At 44.2% G+C, this 27,476-nt stretch overlaps 1 protein-coding gene across 3 annotated transcripts in view; it reads left to right on the top strand.

Annotated features, from left to right (window-relative positions):
- zfhx4 (zinc finger homeobox 4) overlaps positions 1 to 27,476 on the top strand; it is an 84,412-nt gene that overhangs the window by 43,051 nt on the left and 13,885 nt on the right. For all 3 annotated transcript variants that reach the window (XM_033639043.2, XM_033639040.2, XM_033639041.2), the window contains exons 6-7: positions 4,856 to 5,090; positions 24,555 to 24,653. In XM_033639043.2, the coding sequence (XP_033494934.2) occupies positions 4,856 to 5,090; positions 24,555 to 24,653 (334 nt within the window). The remainder of the gene's footprint in view (positions 1 to 4,855; positions 5,091 to 24,554; positions 24,654 to 27,476) is intronic.

The raw sequence follows: 27,476 nt of genomic DNA, 5'->3' as shown, positions 1-27,476 counted from the left end.
GATTCCTTACGTGTAAAACGCGTACACACATGCTCTGACGCGCACACACACTGGTTATTAAGACATAGCTGTGGCAGCGGAGGGATCTTATTTTCAGTATGTGTTCATTAGCTGCCTGGTTCTACACTTAATGACAGGAAGGAGTCATGTTTGTACTGAATACCCTAATTTGTCATTTGGTTTACGGAGAAAAAAGAACACAACCCCACTGCTTTGCGCCTCTTTCGAAATATTTTTTTTGTCGTATTACCGGCGTGTATGCACAATCACAAGCGAAAGACAAAGAAGGATGCAGGATTTGTAGACAGACACAAAAACACACTTGTGAGGTAAAAATCAAAAACTGTAGAGTCGAAATTATTGATGCATAAAAACCAAACAGATCCAGGAAGAAGAAAAGAACATGAAGCATTAAAATTATTCCCTCACCCACACACACACACACACACACACACTTTCACGTACATGTACACGCACAGAGAGATAAAAGAAGTTGTGAGAAGATGTCTTTTGCCTTGGCTTATTAAGAATTCAGTTAATGAGGCAGCTTTGTCACCGCAGATAGAACAAATGAATATAAGACAGCAGTGCTGCTTTTCCTCCCGCCCAAACGCAGGGAGCGAGCGGAGGGGAGGTGTGTGTGCTTGTGTTTATGTGTGTGTGAGAAAGGTGTTTTGTAAACATCTCATTCTGCATAATGAATGCAGTCCTCTGTCATCCTCACCCACCCACACAGACACACACACCCATACACAGACGCACAGCAGCAGCAGCAGCAGCAGCAGCAAACCACTACACAAGGGAGCTTCCCTTACCTGTCAAATTGACTCTCCTCCCTTCTGCTCGTAAGAGTACCAGTGTGTGTGTGTGTGTGTGTGGCATCGACAGGGCCGACAATGTTGTGTTTTTGACAGGTAAACAGGAAGTCCCGAGTGTCGTAATTTGCATTGTCTGTGCACGGGGGTGTGTATCCTCCACCATCCAGAGATGTCTGCGCCACGTTTAGGTCCACCCAGGGAGCGCTGTTTAGCTGGTTTTGATTGGCCCATGGGGAACGTTAGCTTATTTGGTTGTTTGCCAAACACTAATCCCCAACAATTAACCACCAGGCACTCTGGAGAGGTGCCATATTGACAGGGACGGGCGCTTTTTGCCACTCTGCAAACACACACACACAGACGCTCATATGAGATAAATGTATGTACAACACATACACACAAATCAGCTGTGGCATAAATTACATACACATTTCAAGCAGACACACGCGGGCGCAAACCCAGGAGCAGGAACAGTGTGTTTGTGTGTTTGAATATGCATTACACAGCCCACGCCTGGCAGGAGTCAAAGTGCTCCTTTAAAAGTTCATAAATCATGGATGTTCTGGCCTGTGATCACCAGACCGCCTGCATTTCAGGCCTGCAGAGTGCCAGAGAGCGACAGACAGCCCTCTAGTTTAGGTCTTAAACAAACCCTCTGGAATGTGCTGATGGGGAGAGAATTAATATTAGGCCTAAACCTATCTGGCAGCCCGGTTCAACCCCAAGTATATCATCTAGCTACTCTCAGCCTACGCCTCAGATCCCGAAAACAAATAGGATATATGTTTTGACGTGGAGGGATGTGAAGCTTTTTAGACGGCTGCTGATTTATATGAGATTATTAATTTGGAACCAGCGTGATAACCTTAATGGTAATGCCAGGAGGAGCCACTGGAAACGCCCTCTCTCTCTGCCCCCTGATAAGACCCTCAACTATGATGCCTTTCTCCTCTGCTGAGAAAATGAGCACACAAAGCACAGCACATTTACAATACGCTTTCCTTCTGTGGCATTTGTTAATATAATACTGAAGGTTGATTACTAGAGCTTAACACAGTTCTGAGTAGCACTCTTCCACAATTGAAAGATCGAGAGAGAGCACACGCAGCAGTGAAACGTGTCCTTGTTTTTATTCTGCAGTTGTAATAATTGATGACAGTGGGGATGTATAAGAGTATGGCGGCTTTTGTGTGGCGTCTAGCATATGGAAGGCCGTTATGAGGGGCAAAACGAGACGATTGGTGCATCCATCCAGTCTTCATACTTGAACTCCTTCACTTGGGGCATCAAGTTCTCAGGCAGAGAATATTGACTGCTCATGTTTGAAAAAAATATCGTTGACAAGAATCAGAAATAAAAACAACATTTATATTTCGGTAGAAAGACATTAAACCTCCGTGTGTGTGCGTGTTTGTGCTTCCGTGAGCACATGTGTGTGTGTGTGTGGTTTCCACGGTAAGGCTCAGCAGCCCAGTTCTCCTGCGAGGGAGGGAGGGGGAGAAAGAAAAGGAGCAAAGAAAAAGAGAGAGAAGGAGCGAGGGAGGCCTCCTTTCACAGAGAAACAAAGATAGCTGTAATTAATGGCCCTGAGCTCTGGACTAGGGGAGCTTTCTTCTGACAACTCCGACTTAATTAAAACTTAAGACTTCTGAAAGGGCCTCTGACTGCGAGGGGACGTCCCACCGTCTCGTGAGAAAAACCTCGTAAGATTTCCTACAAAAGAAAGAAAGAGGGAGAGACAGAGAGAAAAGATGTGTTAGCGGCTGTAGCTATGTTGCTAATCCCTGTTTGTCAAAGGAGGAAGAGGGAAGAGGAGGGGAGGGGGGGTTAGAACTCACACACCTGCAGCTAACTGTGCCCCCACCACCCCTCCAAAACACCACACACACTCCTCCCACACACACATTTTTCCAATCTCTCTCTTCTTGCTCCATATAACCTGATGCAACAACGCTCAGGAGGAAATATTACCTTGCTAACTTTTCATGTACCTCTAGAATGAAACATCTTCCTATAGGAGCCATGAGAGACAGAGTAGGGTTAGCACGCAAACACACACACCTACACACACACACACGCCATTATGTGTATTAATTCATGCATAGAAGCCTGCACCTGTTTCTCACATGGCTGTCTGAATAAATCTTAACAAAGCACAAACTAACCTACGTGAGCCACCTCTGTGTCTCTGTCTCTCTGCCTTGCTCTCTTTTCCTCTCTCTGGGTCTTTCTCTCTATCTCTCCCTCCCCTCCCTTCCACAGAGGATCAGATAATAAAAGCTTGGCCTGCTCTTTTGTTTTTGTGCATTGTTCATTAGCCCGGCAGCAACAACAGAGGCACACTTGATATGCTTGGCTTGACTGGGTGTATGGGAGTAGGGCAAGGTGGGATGGGGGCTGTGCTTGCTTACGTGCATGCGTGTGTATGTGTCGGTGCACGCGCACATGGCGAGGTAGGGGGTAGCTTTGCATGGCTGCAATGCCATTAAAGAGGCAACTGGAAATTAAGGGCTTGCAACTGACAGCACACGTTGAATGAGAAACCCCTGCAGCTGCCAACAATGAGGAGAGCTGGACAATGTGCATGTTAAAGACCAAAACAGTGCTCTGAACTCAACCCTTTATCTGACTTTTTGTGTGTTGTTAATCTTTATGTCACCTAAAACATATCCAGTTCATTTGGGATGTGTAATGTCTGAATATAAGCACAATTACTCAGAGCTCTGACAGTTATTGCGTTGATAGTATTATCACTATTTGACGGTATTTAAGTGGAAACAGTGACTTTTCAAACTCTGGTGTTATGATTGCGTTGCTGTTTCAAAGACAGCCTTTCTGTTTCCCTCAGAGTCCAGCAACTGCCACAGTTTCCGAAGTTACTTGGTTTTTACACTGTCACCATTTTCGATAGTAACGGCAAAGAACTTACATTGATGCTATGTGGTACCTGGAGTTAGCTGCCGATAGCTATCAGGGGAAACAAAAGCAATATCCTCTTCCTAAACAATGGTTTACACACTTCCTATGTGCCATAAATTAAGTCTGTATTTTCCCAGGAGTCTTACAGGGAACCCGTATAAACACTTTTTCTTTACTACATAAAGAGAAGTTAAACGAAATTGTCTTTGTCCATAGGATTTAATCATTGTTCTGGAGCATATATTTTTGTAACCTAGCCTGCTACTACACCACGAATACTAATGTGACACTGTAGTAAAATGTTAAATGAAATTCAGCGTATCTTCATACAATGGTTCGTATCATTTCTAACGAATTAGCGCCCCATGAATGAGGTTATGTCTTATATACAGTTACGTACAGTTACATAGGTTAGGTTTAGGAAAAGAAACATGGCAACAACGTACGTTGAAGTGATTCAAAGTTCACTTGGTTTCACGTGGTTTTGAGCACCGGTCTCCTGGGGAAAGTTCTGTGTTTTGTTACCCATCCACCACCCCAACCTGCCTCCCCATACGCAGACTGTTTCCTTCTTTTCTCCTGTCGTATTAGTCACGTGATCGCAAACATGAATTACTGGCTTATTATTACATGGTTATACACAAAGTTTGGAGCACTACTTTTTATAGGTATGAGCAGTGTATGAGAACAGCCTGTGATACATAATATGTAATACCAACGACTGGAATCACAGTTTAAAGAGTGAGGAGCATACTGTAGGAAATAATGGGCCAAGCAAATTTTTTCTACCCATTGACTTTGTGCTTGTTTGATGTGAAGGCAACTGGGACTTCTGGGCGTTGGAATTTTGGAACCAAACTGGAAGCAGGGTAGAAGGAAAGGCTTTTATAGCCTTAAAGTACTAAAGACTGAGAACATGATTTTGCAGACAAGCGTCACTTGTTGCATTTAATTTGCTCAAATAACTTAGTAATCTCACAATTATTAAAAACACCACTCTAATGAAAACGCTCCAAGGAAACAAATGTAGCTGTGAGAACAATAACTCCTTGAATCGACCACAGGACGCTGTAAAACACCACCTAACATCTGCGCTCTCCTCTCCTTCTGTTCCACAGCACTTGCAGAAGCAGGACAGTGCGTACGGCCCGGAGTCGTGCGTCTACTACTGCACGCTGTGCGACTACTCCACCAAGGCCCGCCTCAACCTGGTGCAGCACGCCCGCTCGGCTCGCCACCAGCAGAACGAAGGACTGAGGAAACTCCAGCTGCACCAGCAAGGCCTGGGAGGGGACGAGGATGGACTGAGCTTCCACGAGCTGTTCCACGTCAAGGAGTGCTCCTCCAGCCAAGGTCTGCGCTTCTTTAACCCACTCTTGTCTGTTTGCTTAAGTTGTGACTTGAGTTTTTGTTATTTCTATGGCTTATGTTGAGGTGGTGTACGCGTTTCCTGTGTCATATCCTTTTCTGTCACCTGACTTTTTTCAACACACACACACACACACACACACACACACAAGACTTTTTTGTTCCTGTTTGCTTGTGTTTTTTGAATTTTAGTGAAATGCTGATCCCAGTTGTGGTGGTCAGTTTTCTTCGTTTGAAGTCAGATCTATCTTTCCTCGCTCCCTGCACTCCTCCCATCTCTTTTTCTGTTTTCTTGCACCACTCCCTCTTTATTCTGTCAAACCTCCCTCCCTCCCTCCTTTGGCCTTCATATCCAGATCACGTCTCTCGATACAGACCCGTCCATTCTTCCTAATCTCTCCAAAATGAGCATACTGTTCCTATTAGGCTGCCGCGCTTATATGTGCAACACACACACACACACACACACACACACACACACTGTCCCGTGCACAGGGACATCCCAGGCAGGCAAGCAGTCAGCTTATGAAATTTCACCTTGGGAGTATCTCATAGTGAAAAAGGCCTGTACACACATACGTTAGTCACACACACACACATACGTTACTCACACACACACACACACACTCACACACGCACACACACTCGTATGCTACGGCTACACAGTCTCTCCCTGGAGTGAGCTTTCATTTCCTTTCTCATGACCAAAGCAATTTGGCTTTCATTTAAGACTCTCCGTCCTGCCAGCAGCTAATAAGTGTAACAGAACTGTAAAACATTCAGAGAGACAAAAAAAAAAAAAAAAAAAAAAGATTAATCGTTTTTCTTTGAGTGGGGGTTGGATGGTTGGTGAGGGGTTGCAGGGTGTAAGGGGGAGGGGGCTGCGCTGTAATTTAAACCAGAAGACCAAGAGTCAGGGTCCATTATTTAGTCATCCCTATGTTAATGCTGCCGGGAGAAAATGAGCGCTTAACTTGTTTTTGCTTTGCTTGACCTGAAGGAGCGGGTGGGATGGAATGGGGGCGAGGAGGAGGAGGAGGAGGGGGGCTAACACGTTTTGAATAGCATTCCAGAATAGCATTAGTCCATACATCCATCTGTGTGTGTGTGTGTGCTCCCCAAAGTGTCCTGTTTATACTGTACATGTACTCCCAAAACAGATGGAGGCCCAGCGCTTAGAAACATATGTGAATCCCACCACACACACACACACACACACACACACACACACACACACACACACACATGAACAGAAGAAGAGCTCCCAATCCTGAAATGGAGACTGTAGCCAGCGTGCGTTTGGTTTTAATTACACATGGATCAAAGTTTCGGTGAGATTTGGGGTGCAGCAGAAAAGCATGCTTAGATAAATCATTACCGTACATTTTAACATTACCCCCCCCCCCCTTTCTCCTGCTCTCTTTTTGTCTCTCTCTTTCTCTCTCCTTTTTTGTCCTGCTTATTCCGTCTCCCACTCTCCCCTGCTCCTGTCCGTTTTTTCATCTATAACACAAGCCCGGCTTCAAGCCTCTCTTTCTTTTTTACATCTCAAACCAGTGAGCGCAACCAGGTTTTAAACCTGTCAAAAGCAATATTCGCCCGCTGCACCTATTTCAAATGTTCCACTCTTAAAACACACCATATTTGTTGCTCGGGCCCTGGTTTTATACCTTGGCTTTGATGCCACATGGTGAATTTCCATGAGGAAGCTAGTGCAAAGCTTAAGCGGACGCTGGCAGGGTCCAAAATGCTAAGCCACTTTTTTGGATGCCCTCCTTTTGCCCACTCTATATAATTTTTAGTGAACAACAGTATTCTTTCACAGGGTACGTGGTAAACGTTTCAAAGGTATTTCCTTGTAGGCCGTACACGTTTGGCAGGTGTAGGCAGACAGGGGGGGGAGTGAGAGTAAGAGTGTTTCAACCAAAGATCAAACAATGAAAGTTAATGCAATGAATCAGGGGTGTATTTTTGTTCTGTCAAGTTTTGTTGCCTTTTTTTGGTACATTTTGTACATGTTTGAGCTCTGTGTGCTTTTTGCAAGCATGCCATGCTACACCAGGTTATGTTACATGGAGGAAAATGTATGTTATAGCTGCTGTGAGCTCCCATAGTGATAGATGATGTGAATGTTTTCACCGATGGAAAAGCCTCTATAGTAGGCAACATTTCCAGCCAGCGTTCGGTTTAAGGACCCTCTGTTTGTGTGTACGTGCATGTGTATGCGTGCTGTTAGTTTTCTGGGGCTACAACTCCTGACTCGAGCACTTTCTGTTCATTAGAGACTGGTATGAAAAAGATTAATTTAAGTGCTGACCGGTATCTTTCTCTTAAAGCCTGGGACCTGGCACTGAGCCAGATAATTATAGGCCCATTTGGGAATAAGAGTTCTAATGCTCTGGACTTTATGTACATGTGAATGGCTTTCATTAAACAATTTTGATGCTGATTTTATGGCCTAATTAAGGATACAGTGCTGCAGAGACGCACCGCAAGGGTATAGGTGTTTTGAACAAAGACAGGAGTGTACAAGGAACACTTCGGCTGGACTGCATTGTGTGCATGTCAATACATGTGTTTGCTGGTGCATGTTTATTTGAGAACCTTTCACTCTTTGTTATCCTTTTGAGTCTGTAATTCCCCGAACCTGGGCCCAGTCGTCTCATCCTTTACACTAGGTAAACACCGTTGTGAAGTCAGACTAAAGTGTGTGTGTGTGCTTATCTAGTCAGTTCTCACTGACTGTACGGCAAAAACTTTTTTTTCTTTTTCCTCCATGATCTTTCAGCTGTGTCCTACAAAGACAAAAAGCTCACTGTTGCCCGCATTGCTGAGATAAATCTTTGGTCTCTGTGTACAATTAGCAGTGCTACAGAAAACTGAGTTTATTAAAAAAAAAAAATGCCAGTGTGCATCAGAAGAGCATGTATAAATGAATTGCCTCTCAACATGGAGGACTTGGAGGCCGTTTTGCTTTGAGGGTCGTCCAAGAGTTGTTAGAGAATTAGATTTCTTCTTCTCTATAATGCAGTTCCACCCTGAATAGAGCTGTTTAGTAAAAGTCAAATAAATAAGTGAAAAATATGACAGATTGCCAGTCACGGGTATTCCATTGTCGGTTTTATGATTTGAATAATTTGTTTATCTGGATTTTTGGAAGCATTAACAGCCTCTGAAGTTTAGATGTCACAGGGATTTTCCCCCTCTGACTTCTTCTTCTTCTGTCCTCTATCGCAACCATTTGACCATTTGTTTAGCCGTAAAAAAAGCTGTGAGGAGGTGTGTGTATGTGCGCATGAGTGTTTTTTGTACGTGTATCCTCGCCCATTAGCCCCGTGCTCCATCATGTGTAAAGCTCCTCATAAGCCAGACCAAGCAGAAACAACAGGGCCTTTTCTGCATACTTTACTTTCTGTCATTTTTTTTCCCCCTTTCGTTCCTTCTGTCCCTCACAAAAAGGAAAGGGAGATGGGATCTTATGGAGGTAATTATTTCTGAGAGCCTGGCCTGTCATCCATCCCTCCACCACCCCACCACCCACACATCTCCATCCCTCTATGCCCCCCCCCCCCCCACCCAACCCAACATGCATTAAAGAGGGAGGGAGAGGACCCTCTTTGTCTGAGTCCCCCTTTTAAACAAAAGACCTCTTCTGACTTAGAGAGACCGACAACACTTTTATCGTGTGGGTTTATGTGTGTGTATATGTGAGTGTGTGCATATCCAGAGCCCTTTTGTTTTCTCTGAGTGATAAGGCTCTGGGTCATTTTTGGTCCTAGTCAAATTAGTGTAGCTGTGCTAAGCATTTAGATAGCAGCTGTAGGCTAAAAACGGAGCCTAATGGACACTTATTATCCTTATATGTGCCTGTGCGTCCAGCAGGAAGTGATGGAGCATGGGCAGAGAGCAAATGTGCCATCTTGCTTGTTTCCAAGTGCACCGACATTCCTCCTTCCCAAATTTACCCGACCCAAACTGTACGCGTCTGAACTGAGTCAAAGCACCCAAAAAAAACGATCATTCAATTTTCGATGTGGGAAAAGGGCTTTGCTGTTTCCCCAAAGAGCATTTCAATGTGATGACACCAAGGCATCTTTTGAGGTATTAGGTTTTCCCTCCTCCCTCACTTTCACTCCTTCACTCCTTCATCTTATGCTTTTTTTTTCCTCTGGGTAGTGGGGGTGGTTTCGCCATTCCAGCGGTTGTCTTCTTTTTTTTTTTTTTTTAAGGAGGTCTCTCCTCAGACAGAAGTCTATTTCCAGGGTTTGTCTCAGTAATTTGTGGCCATTACATAAACATTCACGGATGGCCGGAGCAGCGAGAGAAAGGATGCAACACACACCCAGATCTAGCTAACCGCTAGAGTTAGCGCAGCGGTGGCCATTTTCTTTTTCAAGTCAGAGTGCAGTAGGTGAGAGCAGCTGACTGGCTCATCAGACGACTGTTTTGTCCTTTTTTAGTTACTCCTTGCCTCTGCTGCATGTGCCACCCCCCTGATGTAGTCACCCAGGAGATATCCATGTTTAGATTAGACGTTTAATAGGTTAAGGCAGCCAATTATATTGCATATTGATTTGCTTACAAACAGCTGATTGCCTACTGTTAATAAATTATTCCTGACCTTTTCTTCCTCATTTACTGTGGAACAGGAAGTTACTTACATAAAAGGTAAAGTCCACAGATTTCAGTCAGGCGGGATCCATTCCTCGCACAATAAAAACTTGGAATGTTATTCTGTGTGCCCAACATGAGTAAAATGCAGTTCCCTGGGAGAACTATTCTGATGAGAGTGATGTGATGTTACCCAAGGGGATTTCTCTGAAGTATGTAGTTTTTTATTGCTGTACAATTAGCTGGAGACAATGCACTGCATTTTAAATCATTTGTCAAATCAAAATAAGGCACATTCATATATGTATATTATTATATTTTCGGCAAGTAGCAATTTACCCCAAATTTCCCAAAACCATATTCTCTATGGCTGAGGGAGTAAAAGATGTGGTCATTTTTTGAATAATTCCATCCAAGCGAATTATAATTACTTTGCGGTCTGTGTGTGCACATAGGAAAAAAAAAGGGCAGCAGGCTGACTTGTGCCTCAGAAAAAAATGAGCCTCGTTCACCATAAACTATTTTTGAAATGGTGTGTCGGGGCGGTATGGGCTCAGGCCGATTGTTTTTCTTTGAGTTGAGCAGCTCTTTGGTGGAGGGGTATTACCCAGGCTAAATTGTTCCCTCATGTTTTCCGCCAAGGTTCTGTGCCCACCACACTGACAGTTATAATTTGCAGAAATTGCGCTGATTATCTGAATTAGCATACCTGACCAATGCCACATTAGTCTTATTTACAATACAAAGCCGTGGGGCTATGAGGACGCATAATAAATATGACTTAACCCTTTGAAGAGGGGACTGGCGTCACAGGGCCAGGACGTCTTTCACATCGGTGATATCACAAAGAGCTTTAGGCTCCACTCCATATGGAGCTGAAAGCCTCTGAAAGGTCCTGGAAAAGGAAGTGGTGAATGTAAAGTCCGAGGACCATATTGAAATCACAGGGTTATTGCATGTTTTTCCTTCTCTCTGACCTTTCTCTTTCAATATTTTTTCACCTCTCAGCTCTTGTCCCCATCTTGTTTCTTTCCCTTTTTTCCTGCCTTCATCTTTTTCTCTCTCCCCCCCTCCCTCCCTTTCCACCCCTGCTCTTCTTTATTTTCATCTCCCTCACCTCCATTCTTCTCTCTCCCCGATCCCCTCATACACCCTCTGTCCATTGACTCTTAACCACAGATGGACAAAACAATAGGCCATGTCACACAGCATTAAGACAAACAATCTGGTGATGGGAGGAGGGTTGTGTGGAGCTGGAGCCGCGGTAACCAGGCAATACGCTCACTGGGTCCAAGCAGCCACTAATCTCAGACCGCGATGATACAATTCACAGATGGACATTTAAGGCAGCCTGTATGCACACACACTCACACAAAGCGGAGAGCAGGAACTTCACTTTAGGAGGTAGCATTGTCAGGTAGAATTTCTGCCGCTCGTTGCAGCAGCAGCAACAAATTCTCTCCTTCAATTGCTCCCTTCTTCCTCACTCTCCTCTCTGTTTCCTTTCCCTCATCCATCAGTGGGAGGTATGGAATTGATAGCAGCTATTGATTACCTATAGCAAAGGCTAATCGTCGCTAACCGGAGGAAGCTTTGCAGCTATAGCAGCTGTCAGTGGCTTGTCGTGTGTGCGTGTGCGTGTCTATATGACCCTCCAGCGGTTCAGTAGCAATGGCTTTTCCTCTCCAGTGTTTACTTACAGCAGACTAATGGCCTTAAAGCAAGGCAGCACATGTAACAAAGAATAAAGATTCCGGACATTCGTTCCAGAATAGGGGGAAATGGTATGCCCAAAGAAACACTGAGAGACATGCCAAGTTTCACCTCCCCACCTATGTGAATAAGACCCATCTCCCTCTCTCTCTCCTTTTCTTCATCTCCCTAATAGGAAATTTTGAGCACACTGTGTGAGATTAAAGCAGAGAATCAATGCCTTGTGAGCAATAATTTCCAGACAAATCTCTTTCATCTTTTTCTCTCCATTCCCACCCCCCCCACTCTCGTTCTCCCGTTCGTTCTCTCTCCCACCTCCTAATGCTAACAGGGGGTCTCATGTCATGACATCCCATTCGCTTTTATCATGTCCTAATAACACTCTGAAAATAGAGAGAGAAAGAGGAATGTGACAGAGAGAGAGAGGGGGGAAAAGGATGCTGGGAAAAAAGAAAAAAAAAGAACGGGAAATGGATAGACTGATAAAAAATCCATTGAATGAGCCTGGGTCTTGATTTGTGCTTTGATGTGGATGTCTTTGTGCAAATTAGACAAATATGCCTGCTGCTTTAGTCATATCCGAGCTCCTCGTAAGATGCCATCTCCCTTTGCTGTTTTCTGTGAAGGATGGGAGGAAGAAATGGCAAGTTCATTTAGGGGCATAAAAATATACATTTGACTAAATTTAGGTGAATAGGGAGACAAAAACATGGCGAACAGAAGGTGTTGTTATGTAAAAAAGGTAGCCGGCACAAGGCGGTTAAAGAAACCGAAAACAAAGAGGACGTGAGGTATATGCAGACGACGCTGGTGTTTCTGCTTGGTTGGGCCCACAAGGTGCTTTACCCATGATGGCACATAGGGCTAATGGGCAAGGACACACACACACACACACACACACACACACACACACACACCTTGGTCAGGCCTTTGTTTCAAAAGCAGGTTAATGGGGAGTGAGGAAGAGGAGCGTTGCAATTTTCTGCTCTTTAGGCGCCGGAGAATTCTCTCCAGTGTAAGAGAGACCAGACTCTCAGCGTAATAGGCATTTTACACCCTCATCACCTCTTGCACACACACACACACACACACACACACACACACACGTACATACAAACACACACTCACCAGAAACGTGTGGGAGTGTAATAGGCATTCTATGGTGTGTATTGCCGGTCCCCAGAGTGCCAGTAAGTGTTAGACATGCATAGAGTCGGCAATGAGACAATCAGCATGCTGAAATTGAAACCTTGTCTGGAGTCACACAGGAGGGGAGGAAGAGGAGCAGGCGGAGAGGAGAGGAGAGGAGAGGAGATGGGAGCGCAGATGGCAGGAGAGAAGGAGACGAGGAAGAGGAGAGACTGAGGGAGAGGAAATAGGAACTGATGTTTGTTTAATTGCCTCATAAGTGATGACACAGATAATTATGTCGAAAAAGGAGATGCTCCTCTCAGGCAGGGCCGACGAGCAGCTGTATCTGTTTTCGTGCGTGTGTTCGTGTCGCCCTGTCGCTCCCTATAGCCCCATCAACGGTCGTCCCCTCCAGCCACATCAAGTATAGGACACCATTAAAGCATTACGGTTTGTGTCATATCAAATCATTCAGCTTAATTAACAGAAACACACACACACACACACACACACACACATACACTCATCATTCGGAATCATTTTAATTACTCTGTAACATCCTGATTATTAATATCTCCGCTTCATATACCTGGGGATATGAAGATGAGTTCACCTATATTTCCTGCGCTGTGTGTTTGCAGGCGTGTGTGTCCATGTGTGTGTAAGTGATGCTCCCTTGACTTCATATCTAATTGTCTTTTTTAATGACAATATTCCACTGTGTGCCGGCTGTATGTAATGAGTCAGGGTGTGTCAAAGTGCAGGCCTGAGCTGTCTGCTTGAGTTAAGCTCTTCCCGTCTACTGTAGGAGCCTCCAGCATACACACTCGCGCGCACGCACACACACACATGTGGCGCACACACTCGAAGAGACAGTATCAATGTGGGAGTTCCTGTATCTGACACAAGATTAAGAGGGCCAAGTGGAGGAACGTCGAAGAACTGCCCTGTTGCATTTGCAAGAGGGAAAAAGGACCATCCTGTCACACACACACACGCACACACACACATGCAAGCATCCTGTGCTGTAAGTGAGCAGTAGCCTCCCTTGCATTATTCACAGTGGCCGAGTGATCGAAGCCTGGTTCAATAGCACTAAAGCGGCGCATGCTGGAGAGATTTGTCTTACAAAACCTTGACACACACACACAGGCGCACATATGCTCTCACACACATTGATTTTTGGTGGTGGGAATCTCCCAGGCTTTGGACGAAAGGCAGGGACGTGAGAGGGGCTTCCCCCGTCAGAGCAACCCCCTGACAAACGCACGCATACACACCGACACATTCATTCTGAGCCTCACACACTCTCACACACACGTGCGCGCGCAGTGCATAGGCAAATACTGTAAGTACATCTTTAATTCACTCAAAATGAGATTTGATGATGATGAGATCCAGCGATAGCGTGAATAAGAAAATGAAAGAAAAAAACTGGAGATGAGAGACGAAGGATCTGCCTCTTAGATCTGATGGGGTTTCATTTACAGTCAGATGAGCTGATGGTGAAATAAAAAAAAAGCAAGAAAAAAAGTCTAACTGATCATATTTCTGTTTTCGCTGACTCTCCTTTTTTTGCATTTTACCATCAGGGGGCTTTTTGCAAGCGAGGCAGAAAAAAGAAATCACGCATTTGCCTGATATGTCATATCTTTCCGCTGCAGTGTGTGTGTGTGTGTGTGTGTGTGTGTGTGTGTGTTTTCCTTTTTTCCACACAGGCGTGTTCAATTTGAAGCCTTCACTTGATTTGAATGGCGATTTTTTTTTTCCAACACATCAGTCACTTCATTCAGTTTTCCTATTTTCTTGAGAGCGGCGGCGGCGGCGGCGGGCAGCGTAGCACACATCACCCCCTCTGGCATTTTTGACGTATTAACATGTATCGACAAGCCAGCGCTCGCATGCCTGTAAACACTGACGCACACATACTCACACCTCTGTCCCCTGAAGACATGTGATCAACCAGACCCAATCCCTTGTAATCATCTGGAACCCCCTCCCAACACACACACACACACATATAGTTCCCATTCAATCCTGGGTAATGGTTTGGGGCAGGGGGCTGAAGCGGTGGGCTTCTTTCCCTTAGCCCCAGTGTCTTAAGCTGCCATTGATTAAATGTTAACTGATATACTCGGCCCTGGCAATCTTGTTAGAGCTGGAGCAGGCAGGCAGCTAGACAGACAGTTTAGGACCCGCGCCCTCCTGATCAATAGCACAGATAAAGATTTCATCCATCAATGAGCTCCCAAAACAAAAGGTATCTGATACCTGATTAGGCCCGTGGGGACAAATACACACACAGATTTGAACACACACTCGCACATTGCCACATGAGTTGGAGCACATGAAGGTATACTCGGTCGGATCACAAATAAATGCAGTGGGACATAAAAACCTGCAGGTGAGCTTAAATAAGCATACTTTTCACACTCTCTCACACATACACACACACACACACACACACACACATTCCTTTCACTCACTTATTTTGTCCGGAATAATACCTCCACAAAACCCATCTGAAGTCAATCAGTTCCACACCTAATGGTGTAATTACAACACGTACACACACACACACACACACACACACATGCACAGTCAAGTTTGCAGATAAGGCAGCCCTGACTTTTCCCGGATGAAGGTTAATTATGCTGTGTTAGTTCACTTAGGTGTGTGTATTTGTTTGTGCATGCAGGTGTATGTGCATCTTTTCCCAGCAAGTATATGTGTGTGTGTGTGTGTGTGTGTGTGTGTGTGCTGCGCCTCAAATGCACGTGCATTTAGATCCTCAGAGCATGCCAAAGGCACCACAAAACGGCTGAATCAATGTCTGGGCGACCACGACTGTTAAAGTGTATCAATAATGTTCCCCTATCTTCTTTCCCGGCTAACGTCACGCGGCAGTTTGGAAGTCCGAGCCTTAGCCGCAATTAAGACTTAATTATAAATCAATATAAGGAGTCATTTGAATATTGATTTTTCCTTTTTCTTCAAATTGTTAACATATTCCCTACCCTGTCTACGCTTTTTTTTTTTTGTTACAACTTTAAGGAGAATCAATACTTCCCTTTACAGTCATCAGAGAAGTGCTTTGGCATAATTGGAGCCAAAAACACGACGGGATATCTTCATGGGGTTCGATACCCTAGAGGTGGTCAGGGGGAAGGAAATGTCACAGCCCCTTCAAATCCTGATGGCCTTTCAAATACAGTTAATGACGCTTTGTGGTTGTCAAAGAGTGATCTCATTTTGGGGGATATTGGGTGACATTTGTTGTCACAATGCCAAAATGCATTTCCATAATTTTCACGGCTGACATTTTCTTTGATATGACACTGTATCAGAGTGCACTTCAAGAAAAAAAAAAAAAAAAAAGATATCAGTGCAACCCAGTAACCTGCGTTTCATTTGATTTAAATGATATCTTTGCTGTTTTATTTTCCTGCTCAACCATTTTGAGGGGCTGTGAGATTTTCAAGTGGCGTGTCAGGGGCCGGGAGTCTAATGCATGGAAACATGGAGCTTTCTGTTTTCTGACGGCTAGCAGAGATAAGGTAGAGATATGGCTCTAGCACTGGCTCAAATCTAAAACAGATCCCGCTGGGGGGGGGGTAAAGAAAGTGAAGGGAAGAAGAAAGGGAGGGGTGGAGGTAGCAAGAAAAGGGAATATTGTCAATCCTCTAAGTGTCTGGCGGTGTCTCTCTTTCTTTCCCTCTTTCTCTCACTCTTTCTCTCCCCCACTCTCCCTCAGTAATCTGATTTATTTGAAGCATATGTGTGCTGCTCTGTCTTTGTCTGCTTCTATTAGGGCCAGTGGGGGCCCATATGACATTGTTTAGCCAGTAATGAAATGGACATTTTTTGCATGTTTTTGAGAAAGTCAGAGGAAAGCCAACACTCCTTATTTGTAACCGTCTGCGAATACCATCTCCGGGGCAGTTGCCCCAGGTCTGTGTATTCATGTGTGTGTGTGTTGCATGTGAACATATGTGCCCATGTATTACAGGTTCCATGTGGTCCTTTTGGAGATGATTCTGAGCAACCTAATGAATATTTGGGCTTGAAGATATTTTTCTTTTTCTTCCGTGACTCTATTCTTCTTATGTTGAAGAGTCCTGCCGTCCTCCCCTAAGCTCAGCACATAATAAGGCCCTGACGATGCACACATTTTTGTTTTGCAAACTCTTGTATGGCAAAAAGATGTGTCACATGGACTTATTGTCGGTATATGAAATTGTTATGCGCTAATGGCCGCTGTGTGGTGGTCCGAAACTCAACCGTGGTGGCCATCAAGAAGGAATGTAGTCATAGAAAAGCGTAGAAAATGAATAGGAATTTTTTTTTGTCATAATTCTTTGTGTAAATCACACAAACACATTGTAATCCAGGCTAAGATTTATATAGTTATACTGAATGCAGCTTGCATACAATGTTTTTTGTAGTTCTTGAAAATACGGATTCACATTTCCGTTGTGCCGAAATCTCAAATTTTTGTTGATAAAAATTTACACCGATAACTAATGCAACTTTTCGTGCTCCTATAACTGCGTTTCTATCTACCAAAATCTTTTCTTTGATTTCCATCCAGGATTACAGTCTTGTTTTTGGTGCCTCTGAAAGCAGATGGTTTTTATGCAGCTAAAAACGGGACAGTAGCCCAATAGGATAAAGATCTGTTTAAGCATTATCCATTTGGCCACTGCCCGTCACAGGCCTATTTTAAGCATAGACCCAAACACACACGCATACACACATAGCCATTCTCTTAAACCACGGCAGCCATTTTATTAGATTCCCTGATTTCCTGCCTCGCATTAGTTCTCGGAAAATAAATAAACCTTGAATACATGACAAGGACCAGTCTGGTCAATTGGAAACTATATCTATCCTGCTGGTATCTTTGTTTACCAGTGTAGTGATGGATGGACAGATAGAGGGATAAATGGAGGCAGCGGAGGAGCAGATAGGCATATGGATGGATAGCTGTGTGAAAAGATATAAAAATAGATGGACAGATGGATAGATAGGTGGATAGATAAATGGATGGATAGATAGACAGATGAATGCGGCAGGGAGATCTTGTTGGGCTGATAGAGTTGAGCAGGTATGCCGAGAAACAGCTGCTTTCTTCATTAGGTTCATCTATCGATCTCGGACCCTCGCTGTGCGTGCGTGTGTGTGTAGGTGTGTGTGTGTGTGTGTGTGTGTGAGGGAGAGAGAGGGGAAAGACAGCAGCCTCTGTAGATAAGTGCTGGTAATAGAACAGAATGAATTCTTATCACAGAGATGGGAAGGCCATTAACCCTCAGCTCCTAGTTCTCTCTCTCTGTCTCTGTCTGGTCCGACTCTCTCCCTCTCTCTCTGTTCCTCCCTCCCTCCATCCTCCGGTCTGGACCTGACAGGGTCACGTTGGCGAGCGTGTGTGATATTTCCACTATGTGTGTGACTCTCCGAGTGTGTGTGTGTGTGTGTGTGTGTGTGTGTGTGTGTGTGTTTTGCGGCTGCCGCTGTGCAGACTGCCCCACTGGCCAGATGTTTATAATCAGGGGCTAGATAAATATTGGACCGAGGAATCATAAAAGACCAGGAAAAACAGAAAATAGAGAAAGGGATGGAGGGGGAGGGGGGGGGGGGGGGGGGGTGAAACAGAGGAGAGGAATCTTCTTTTCAAATTATTCCTAAATCCCTCAGTAAGCTTGCCGTGCCGCCTCCTCGATTCACCTACTCAGCCTAAGGTGATTCAAACAGCCGAAATGCAATATGGCTGTTGTGTAAGATGCAGGTGTTTGTGTGTGTGTGCACACGTGTGGAGGTGTACAGTAGGTGTGCTAGCCTATTGTATAAGGCCAGGTGTTGCGCCGTTTTTTTTTTTCCACTACTGAACCTTTTGAAGCCATATTTTTGTCCTGTGAAAACCTTTTGTATTTGCTATTAAAGAATCATTAACATCATCCTCCCCAGTGCTCACAGCACTGAGAATGAAACCCCTCTTAACACGAAACAACAGTTTCTGTCTGCGCAGCAAGCAAGACATGCAAGCCTTTAATCTTGGCTATGTTTATTCATATGATTTTTTTCTTCTTTTTTTTTTCAAAAGAGTAATAGGTGTTTTGTTAGTCGCCTGCAAGACAGCGGAGCAGGGGCAATTTGAGCGAAGGAAAATACAATGAAGTGTCTCAGGAAGTCGTAATTGACAACAACAAAGCAAATTTGGAGCTGCTGATACAAGCGTTTTTCACACAAAAGTCATTTTTTCAGCTTATTCTGTCAGTTCAACTTATTGACATTCACACCAGGAGCGTATTAAATGTGACAATCCTATTGTCTGGCTCTCAGAGTCAACCTGAAACAATAGATATATATATTTATATATCATTTTTTTCTGCTGCTGTAATAAGTTCTCATGTGTTTTAAGCAATAAGTGGGTGTGTGTGGGTGGATCAGAGCGTGTGGATGGAAACACGTGTGTTTGCTTGTGCTGGTGTGTGTGTGTTTACATGTTAGCATGTGGGCTGTGGACCTCGGCGCATGAAATACATTGAGCGCCGCGTGGGAGTGAATGTGCGGAGGGTTTTTGCGTGCGTAGGTGTGTGTGAGCGAGTGCAGGTGTGTGTGTGTGTGTGTCAGTTATTCCCAGGCCCTGTGCAGGAGCTGTAGCCCCTCTCCGCTGGGTTGATGTTTAGTATTTTAGACATGCTACATTAACAACATCTGGTTAAGATCTAAATGCTTGTTAAACGCGCTGAAATTCGGGGGGGAAAGGTACAGGGAGAACGAGAAGAGCGGAGGAGGGGGGGGGATAAAGAGAGAGAGTAGGGTAAATAAAGATTTGAGGGTGAGAGAACGGGAGGGAGGGAGATCAGTAAGTCTGTAAGGTTATTACCCTGGCAGTATTACCACTGGCCCTTGACTGTGTGTGTGTGCGTGTGTGCGTGGCTGTGACTGTGTGGGATGGTGTAATGTTTCAAAGCTTTCCCCTTTAAAACCTAGAGGCCAAACTAGAGCCACGCGCGGCGCAGGAATGTGACATCACATGGCCCCCTGTTCCTCGCGCACGCACACACACATGCACACGTGGTCTCACAGGGGACCTGACCAGAGTTGTAGGAAGAAATCAGCGTCAACATCACGGCTAAGTGGGGGAGACATGGCAGTCATGGGTGTTACGCAAAACATTAAGGCTGCGTTACTACCACAGATACACTGGACACATACCATATCTAGTCTTTGTTATTAATCCTACACGTATAGCACAACTGCAGAGTCCTAACAGCTGTACAATAGTAGTTTCTCACTCTACTAGTTAGAGCATTTCTAATGATATTTTCTTTGGCAGCAATTACTGTTTCTCTTGATGCTCCGCTTTCATAGTGTCTATGATTTAAGATAAACAATAATGTAAAAAAAAAAAAAAGTGTTTTTTTTCTGACTCCTTTACCCCTTTAATGAGCACCATCCTAGCCCTAAGGAAGCAAATTAGAGGCAGCTCGGCCCAGCTAATGAATTCAGCCATTTTGGAGGCTCCGTGTCCAGTTTCTCTGCATTGCATCGCTCCACCGTCGTGTGCTCCACGACTGAGTCCTCCACCGGGCACATAATGACCCGGCATGGCGGTTATGGGCCCTTAGGGGGAGACGGGAAGGGGAGCGAGTGGTCTCAGAGCAGGTCATTATACAGCTAGAGGGCACACACACACACACAAACACACTGCACTGACACTTTCAATACATCCTCCATTGCCTCCATCTCCCATATGTCTGTTCCTCCATTTTTTCTTTCCAAACATCTCTCTTTATACATCTTTCTCCTGCCTGTTTTTTTTTTTTTTTTTTGTATTTTTGACTGCGATGTTTTTAAGTAAGATGTTGTAAAATATTTTTGTACTTAAATTTGTACTGGAATAATTCAGAACATGTTTTCCTCTAAGGTCGTGTAAACTAAAAATGTGTAAAGATTTTAGGAGGTTTTTTGGACAAACAAGAGAGTTATTCATCCAGGGCCTTAATTGGTTACACTGGCTTCCAATTAATAGTTGAATCTAAAACCAGGCTGATTTGGCTGTATCCCTGATCAAGACTCACTTAATTATTCTTCCTCTCTAACGGTTAAATATAGGCTGGTGTTGGTTGCAGGGTAATCGGACCCAGGGTCTGTGGTTAGCTCGAGCTCACCGGCCGGCTTTAATGTTCCGACCGACCCACATCAAAGAGAGTCCCACCAGGCTGCCAAAATCACACACCCTCCACAGCCTGACCCACTCCCTGTGTGTGTGTGTGTGTGTGTGTGTGTGTGTGTGTGTGTGCAAGGCGGTGGAAGGTGACTGCGAAAGTTTTTGCTCTGTGCGTCCTCTGGTAGCGATTAAGTTGATGGTTAAGAGAGTCCCTGCTGCAGAACCCTCTCCTCTGTGTCTCTCTCCCTCTCTTTTTCTCTCACACACACACACACACCTACAAACACACACACACTTGCACATGACAACTCACATGCAAACACATGCAGTCGCTGTCTCACTCACTTGATCAATGGCGCACATCCACACCAACACACTCGAACGCACGCAATGGCACACGCACGCATGCACACACCCGTGTGGTGTGTAACTGTCAGGGTCAGTCAGAGGGCAGACGCTGTGCTGATGTATTGAGAGAGCTCGTCTGGGAATGTCCTCAGTGTGGAAACACATTCCCCGTATGCACGCATGCACGCTCACACACACACACTCACACACACACACACACACACACACACCACAGATCTAACCGACTAAAAGGGGAAAGGAGTGAAAAAAAAAACACTGATGAGGCCCAGATGATCACCCCTCCTCTCCTCTCTCTTTTTCTCTTTCTTCACCCACTCTTCACCCTCATTCCTCCCTCTCTTTCCCTCTCTCTGTTCATTGTCTCTCTTTTCCTCTGGTGTCCTATGAAGCTACAGGTAGACTGCCCCCTAGAGGTTAGTTAGGGTGCTGGTTTAGTAATGTCATGATCAAGCACTGGATGCATCTGTGGCCACTTTCACCAGAGCCATGTCCTCCTTTCTTTGTTGTCCTGTAGGAAAATGGGGGAGTTTAATTTGCTAGTATAAAATGTGATATAAAACCTATCGAGCAGTATCAAACAAATTAAGGTTAAACTCATAAAGTTGTTTATTTTTAGTCCTGAATGTGTTGCCAGATATGTGCATGATAATGGTCACTAACTTGCTGTATTTAATCTACATTTTTGTTTAAAGTCGCAGGCGATTTATGATGTAAATTTAAAAGCTACAGTATATTATAATAGTGATTATTATATACTAATAAAAATACAAATAATCTGCTTTATAAAAACAGACTGCTTTCAGTCAAAGCAATGGTATATATTTAATTTTTTACACACGGTACATATGATGCTGTGAGGGATTGAAGGCAGACAATAACAAAAGAGATAAAAAGGTGTGTTTTTTCGTGCTGCTTTTTGAGATTTTTTTATTTTATTTTATCCTTTCTTTTGAGACATTGTCCTGACCTTGCAGTGTGTGAGATCTTCGAGAGCTTATTTTTCTCTCTGTGTATTTCTGCTCTGACCCCTCTCCCTCCCCTTCTTCTCTCACTCTCCTGTGAAACATGCTGTTCGATTTGTGCTATTTGCTTTTCCTTGGCATCGAACAAAAGTCAAGTATAGAGAAAAGATAAACCAGTGATGAAAGACTTTCGAACCCACTACGCACAACAACATTTACACAAGCACGTGCACACACACACACACACACACACACACACACACATGCTATCCCTCCTCTGCCCCCTCTATACGAAGGTGGGGTGAATTAAAATACAAAGATGGACGCTGCAGCACCAGCAGTGAAAATTGCAATTTCTGCAGCCCGGGCTCTCGTGGCTGACAGGAGATATTTCATCCTCGTTGTCACCAACGTATTAATAAAACATCAGGAGCAGAGTGCAGTCCCAGTCTCTCTCCCGTTCACACACAAACACACACACACGTACAAGGACGCACACATACACCTTGAAATAGTCTGTGCGTAGACATGTGCAAAATGCGAACAGCGCTCACACGCGTGTGCAAATGCAAAAATACAACGGCGTTCATGAATACGAACACACACAACCACAGTTTCCCTCCTCAATCACATGCCAGCATCTGCCATGAAAATTTCATGCTGTATATAATGTCCACTTAATGTGTTAGCGCTTAAAGCAACGGCGCCAGCACTTAGTCTGTGTGTCTGTCTGTGTCTTTGTGTGTGTCTTTGGTTGTGTGTGTGTGTGTGTGCGCGTGTGTGCACCCCGCTGTATGTGAAAGGGTTAATCATATCATGTTTCCGAGGGGGGTTCTGCAGACCCCTTGTGCTCGTCATACAATGGCCAAAGTGATTGTATGCAAATGCAAGCTGACCTCAATGCACCCTTTGCCTGATTTCTATGAATATGACTCTGTGTGTGTGTGTGTGTGTGTGTTATAAAATATGGTTATTAAGGCAGTGCAGGATTGATGAGCGCAGCTTTTTTACGCACACTCACACAAACACACTCGCACACAGACACATACACCAGCTTCATTCTCTGGCAGAGTGAGGGGGTTTGTGGTGAAAGAGACCCCCCTCCTCCCCCCGTTTAGAAGACATGAAATTTTTAACGGTTTTGCTCTGTGTGTGTGTGTGTGTGTGTGTGTGTGTGTGTGAGAATATGATACCGTGTGTGTATGATCTGAAGCCTGTGTGCAAGTGTTTCTGTTTGATTTTGCATTTGTGTGTGCTAGCCTGAGATGGTGCAGGGTCCTACTAGCTATATGTGTGTATGTATGTTTTGTGTGTGTGTGTGTGTGTGTGTGTGTGCGTGCGTGCCTGGTTATCTGGCCTCTCTCAGACTGCTCAAAATTCATTACAAAGTGACATCAGCCCAGCCGGAGACAAATGATGGCTGGATGAAAGGGAGCGCTGGGGCTCGGCTAGGATTAGTGTTAGCTTGCGCTGGCGACACATATACACACATACGCACTTGTACACACACACACGCACACACACAGGGCGCGCACACACTCGCACACACACACTTTAATCCACTGGCAGAACACTGCAGATACACAGAATTATCAAACAAGGGGCTGAACTCTCAGAGATGGGCAGGCTAATCTGCTAATAGTACAGAGTTGCACGTGTGTGTGTGTTGGTGTGTGTGTCTGTGCGTGTGTGTGTGCACGCAGATTTTTTACAGAGGTAGCAGAAATATAAAGAGAGAATATCAATACATAGGACAGTAGTGGACATTTACAGTATTTACATGTGGTTTTTTTCTTACCGTAATACTCCTAATATTGGTCTCTATTTTTTTCTGTGTTATTAATAAAGTAGCTTTTCATGCTTTTTTTTTTTTTAAATTACAATTAAATGGTAAAAATAATATTTTGTCTGTGCTATGATATGAATACTTGTCTCACCTGAAATATAAAGTGGGGAAATATTAAACATTTATTTAAAAGGAAATATTTTGACAAATAAACATTATTATGCCTGTTTTTAAATACATTTATTTTTATTTATTTATTTATTTAAAAAAAAAAGTGGCTTCTGTAAAGAGGGAACCAAAATGATTTTAAATAGTTTCCATGTAAGACATATTTTTTGCCACACAACTTCCCCGTTTTCAGGCAGTGTGTATTACGTTTCACCCGTTAAAAGTGGCACAGCGGGGCTATTTTCAACAGAACATGTGTTCAAGTCACTAGATGCATTATTTGCTAGCGAGATAAACTGTACTTTAGCGTAAACCTAAGCTCTGTGTAGAAAAAAAGGGGTTTTATGAGGATTAACTGAACATACACAAGCAGGAATATTTTCAAAATGACTAATATGATACAGCAATATCTGATATCTGATAAACAGTGGGAGGGTTCTTTTCACAGTCGCAGAGAATACAGCTTTTTTTTTTTTAAAAAAAAAAGAAAGCATCATGGGTAATGTAGTAATTCTTTTTCTTCTGTGCACTTTCAGAAGATACTGCTGAGGACGGAGAGAGACCTCCTCGCTCTTCCTCCAGGCCTGGACTCAACCTCACTGACCGGGACTTGACTGACAGCAGGAGAACTGACCGTAAGTCCACACACACGCATATACTACTTACACACACACACACACACACACACACACACACTCAAAAAACACATATGAACCGTAAGCTTCCCTTCTTTTCTAAGTTATCGTTCATCTCTCCCTCTCTCGCCTTCAGATAAGGTCCTAACATGTGTGTGTAACATGTGAACGCTGCTGACTAGCCTCCATGTGACCTGCTTTAATCGTTTCCATCTGACAGAAAGAGAAAAAGAGAAAGAGAGAGACAGGGAGTGGGAAAGAAGGAGAGGGAGAGAGAAAAAAAAAGGAGAGAAAGAGAGAGGGATAAGTTGAGTGTTGTGGATATTACCAGGCAATGTCCAGGCCCCAGATTATTTTTTAATCAAATCAGTTTGCGTGCTTGTAATTTATAAGCGCCTTGCATTAATCTTTTCTCGTTCTTGTGCCCTCTCCGATGACATATTAATTTTTCATAAGCGCAGGATTAGATGGGGGGGCCTGTGTATATGTTTTTCTAATATTGCACCGCATCCTTGCAACCCTTAAATTAGTTTTTTTTTCTCCTGCACCCTCCCTTCATTTTTCTTTCTCTCCTGTTTTTTTCCCCCCCCCTGGCTCAATCCATCCTTTAATTGTTGTCCAATCTGTGACCCCATCAGCAGGCATTACCTCACATAGAGGGAAAAAAAAACGCAAGATAGAAAGAAGTGCTTATTCGTTTGTAAGAATGGCAATGTTGTAAGCGGGGAGGGGCAACAATCTGTACAAGGCAGCTTGGTGTTTTTGTTATTTTGGGGCGAGGTAGGGAGCACATAATGCCTCCGCTGCGAGGCTGTGGTCGGGATAGCCCTGGCTTTGTTAGATTTGATTTACCCAAATAAGAATTCATATGGTCTTTTTATGTATGAGATGGAAATCCATGGCTGGGGATGAATATTGCATGGGGTCTCTCTCTCCCTTTTTTTTCTGTCATTGCATGGGGTTCTCTCTCTTATTCTTTCTCCCTCTACTAATGTCTCCTCTCTCTTACCCCACTCTCCCCCTCACACACGCACACACCTTCCAACTCCCGCCCTCTATCCATCTCAGACTCCCTCCCCACCTCCTCTTCCTAGCATGCCATACCTAGCTCCATAATGTGAGGCTCAATGAGGCAGAAGGAGAGCTGAGTGAGGCTGGGGCCTATTAGTTTAGCTAGTCATCTATCTTTCAGCTCTATCTCTCTGACAGGCCTGTCTGACGGACTGGCGGGGAACCACCATCCATGCATTTACTGCCGCATATTACCGCCGGCGTCATTTAACACCACCGCACACATGCAAAAAAGTCTCCGGGTCCCTCCTACTTTAAGGCGTGCTTACGTATGCGCGTGTCCCCGAGTGTAGTTTATCAGATGTCAGGAGTCTATGTAATAAAGCCGAACTGTTTTTCCCTTTTATTTTTTATTTTGCGAATAATTTGTTCGAGGAATCGCCTTGGGGTCGGCTGCGAGTTTGGCTAGGAAGCCAGATATAATATTGCTAGTGGGGGTTTTTGGTGTTTTATTTTGCATTTGGATTAAAGGAGGTTTCAGAAAGTCAAATGCCAGAAAATGCAAAAGGGAGTCTGGTGTGTCAGCGTGTTGTTATGCTAGGGTTATCATCAGAGACAGGGCCTTGTTTTTCTCTTTTCCCAGCTTAAAGTAGTAAGATTTAGCATCTCCATCCTCAGCCCCAAATCTCTGGCAAGCTTGAAATGTTCAGATCTGTGCATGTGTGTGTGTGTGCGCGTGTGTCCGTATGGAGATCTCCAGGGAAGGGATTACAGTGTGACCAAGTGAGCAGTGTGTTTGCGCACTTCATCTCCAAGACCAAGATCCTTTAAACAAAGAGGGGCAGATAGATAGAGAAGGGAAGAGAGAGACAGAGATATAAGGGAGGGGGCGGGGGGGGGGGGGGACACAAGGAAGAGACAGAAAGAGCTTTTTCCCTTGCTTCATTTACATTGTCTTTTATAATCCCATGTCACTTTAGATTAATTATAATCCATGTTACATTTTCCATGCAAATGTCCCCGATGTGGATTACTTCCAGATAGCTTTGTGCTGTGCGTGTAGATGGTGCATGTCGCCACCATGGCTCAGGGGCCCTCTTCTTATAAATAACCAACTAAACAAAGGCCCTGGCATGGAAATGAGCCTGTCAGGCAGCCTGAGGAAATTACAGATCTCTACCTGCTTCAAATTAGCAAAGAAATTACTCATTGCTCCTACAGTCAAATGTTACGTATTAATTTCGTGTATGATTCTGAATCGTGCAGATAAGGAGGGGAAACATGATCAGATGTTAAATATTCCATATTAGCTTGTTCACACTGAGAATATTCTCTCTTTTTTTTTTATTTGCGTGCATCTTGCAAATTTGCCCAACTCAAGACGGGAGCTGCTTTTCTGTCTCTCCAATATTAAAATATATTAAAGATATTAGCATGTTTAATTACAAGCCCGCAGCAATTCTTTTGTGCATGTATGTGTGTTTTCCACGCGGTGACAGCTTGTTGAACGTCTCAGACGATTTGTCAAATGTGACAAGGCCGTGCTCATATTTATCTCTCATTAGAGCACAAGCTGGAGATGGAAGAGAAAGGAGGGCTAGTCATTAAAAAAAAAAAAACACAAACTACAAGACAGCTGCTGTTTAACAGCCTTTTCTCTTCCTCTCTCCATCTCTGCCTCTCTACATCTCACTTCTTTCCAGTCTCTCTCTCTCCCTCTGTGTCTCTCTCTACCTCCCTCCGGCTAGATCTGGGCCTGCTGAGTGCTTCAGTGGGAGTTTGGGGTTCAGAGTGTGTTGCTGTAATGTTATC

This window comes from Epinephelus lanceolatus, chromosome 20 (genome assembly GCF_041903045.1).
Source record: "Epinephelus lanceolatus isolate andai-2023 chromosome 20, ASM4190304v1, whole genome shotgun sequence".
Taxonomy (NCBI): domain Eukaryota; kingdom Metazoa; phylum Chordata; class Actinopteri; order Perciformes; family Serranidae; genus Epinephelus; species Epinephelus lanceolatus.
This window is presented reverse-complemented; position numbering and strand designations above follow the sequence as displayed.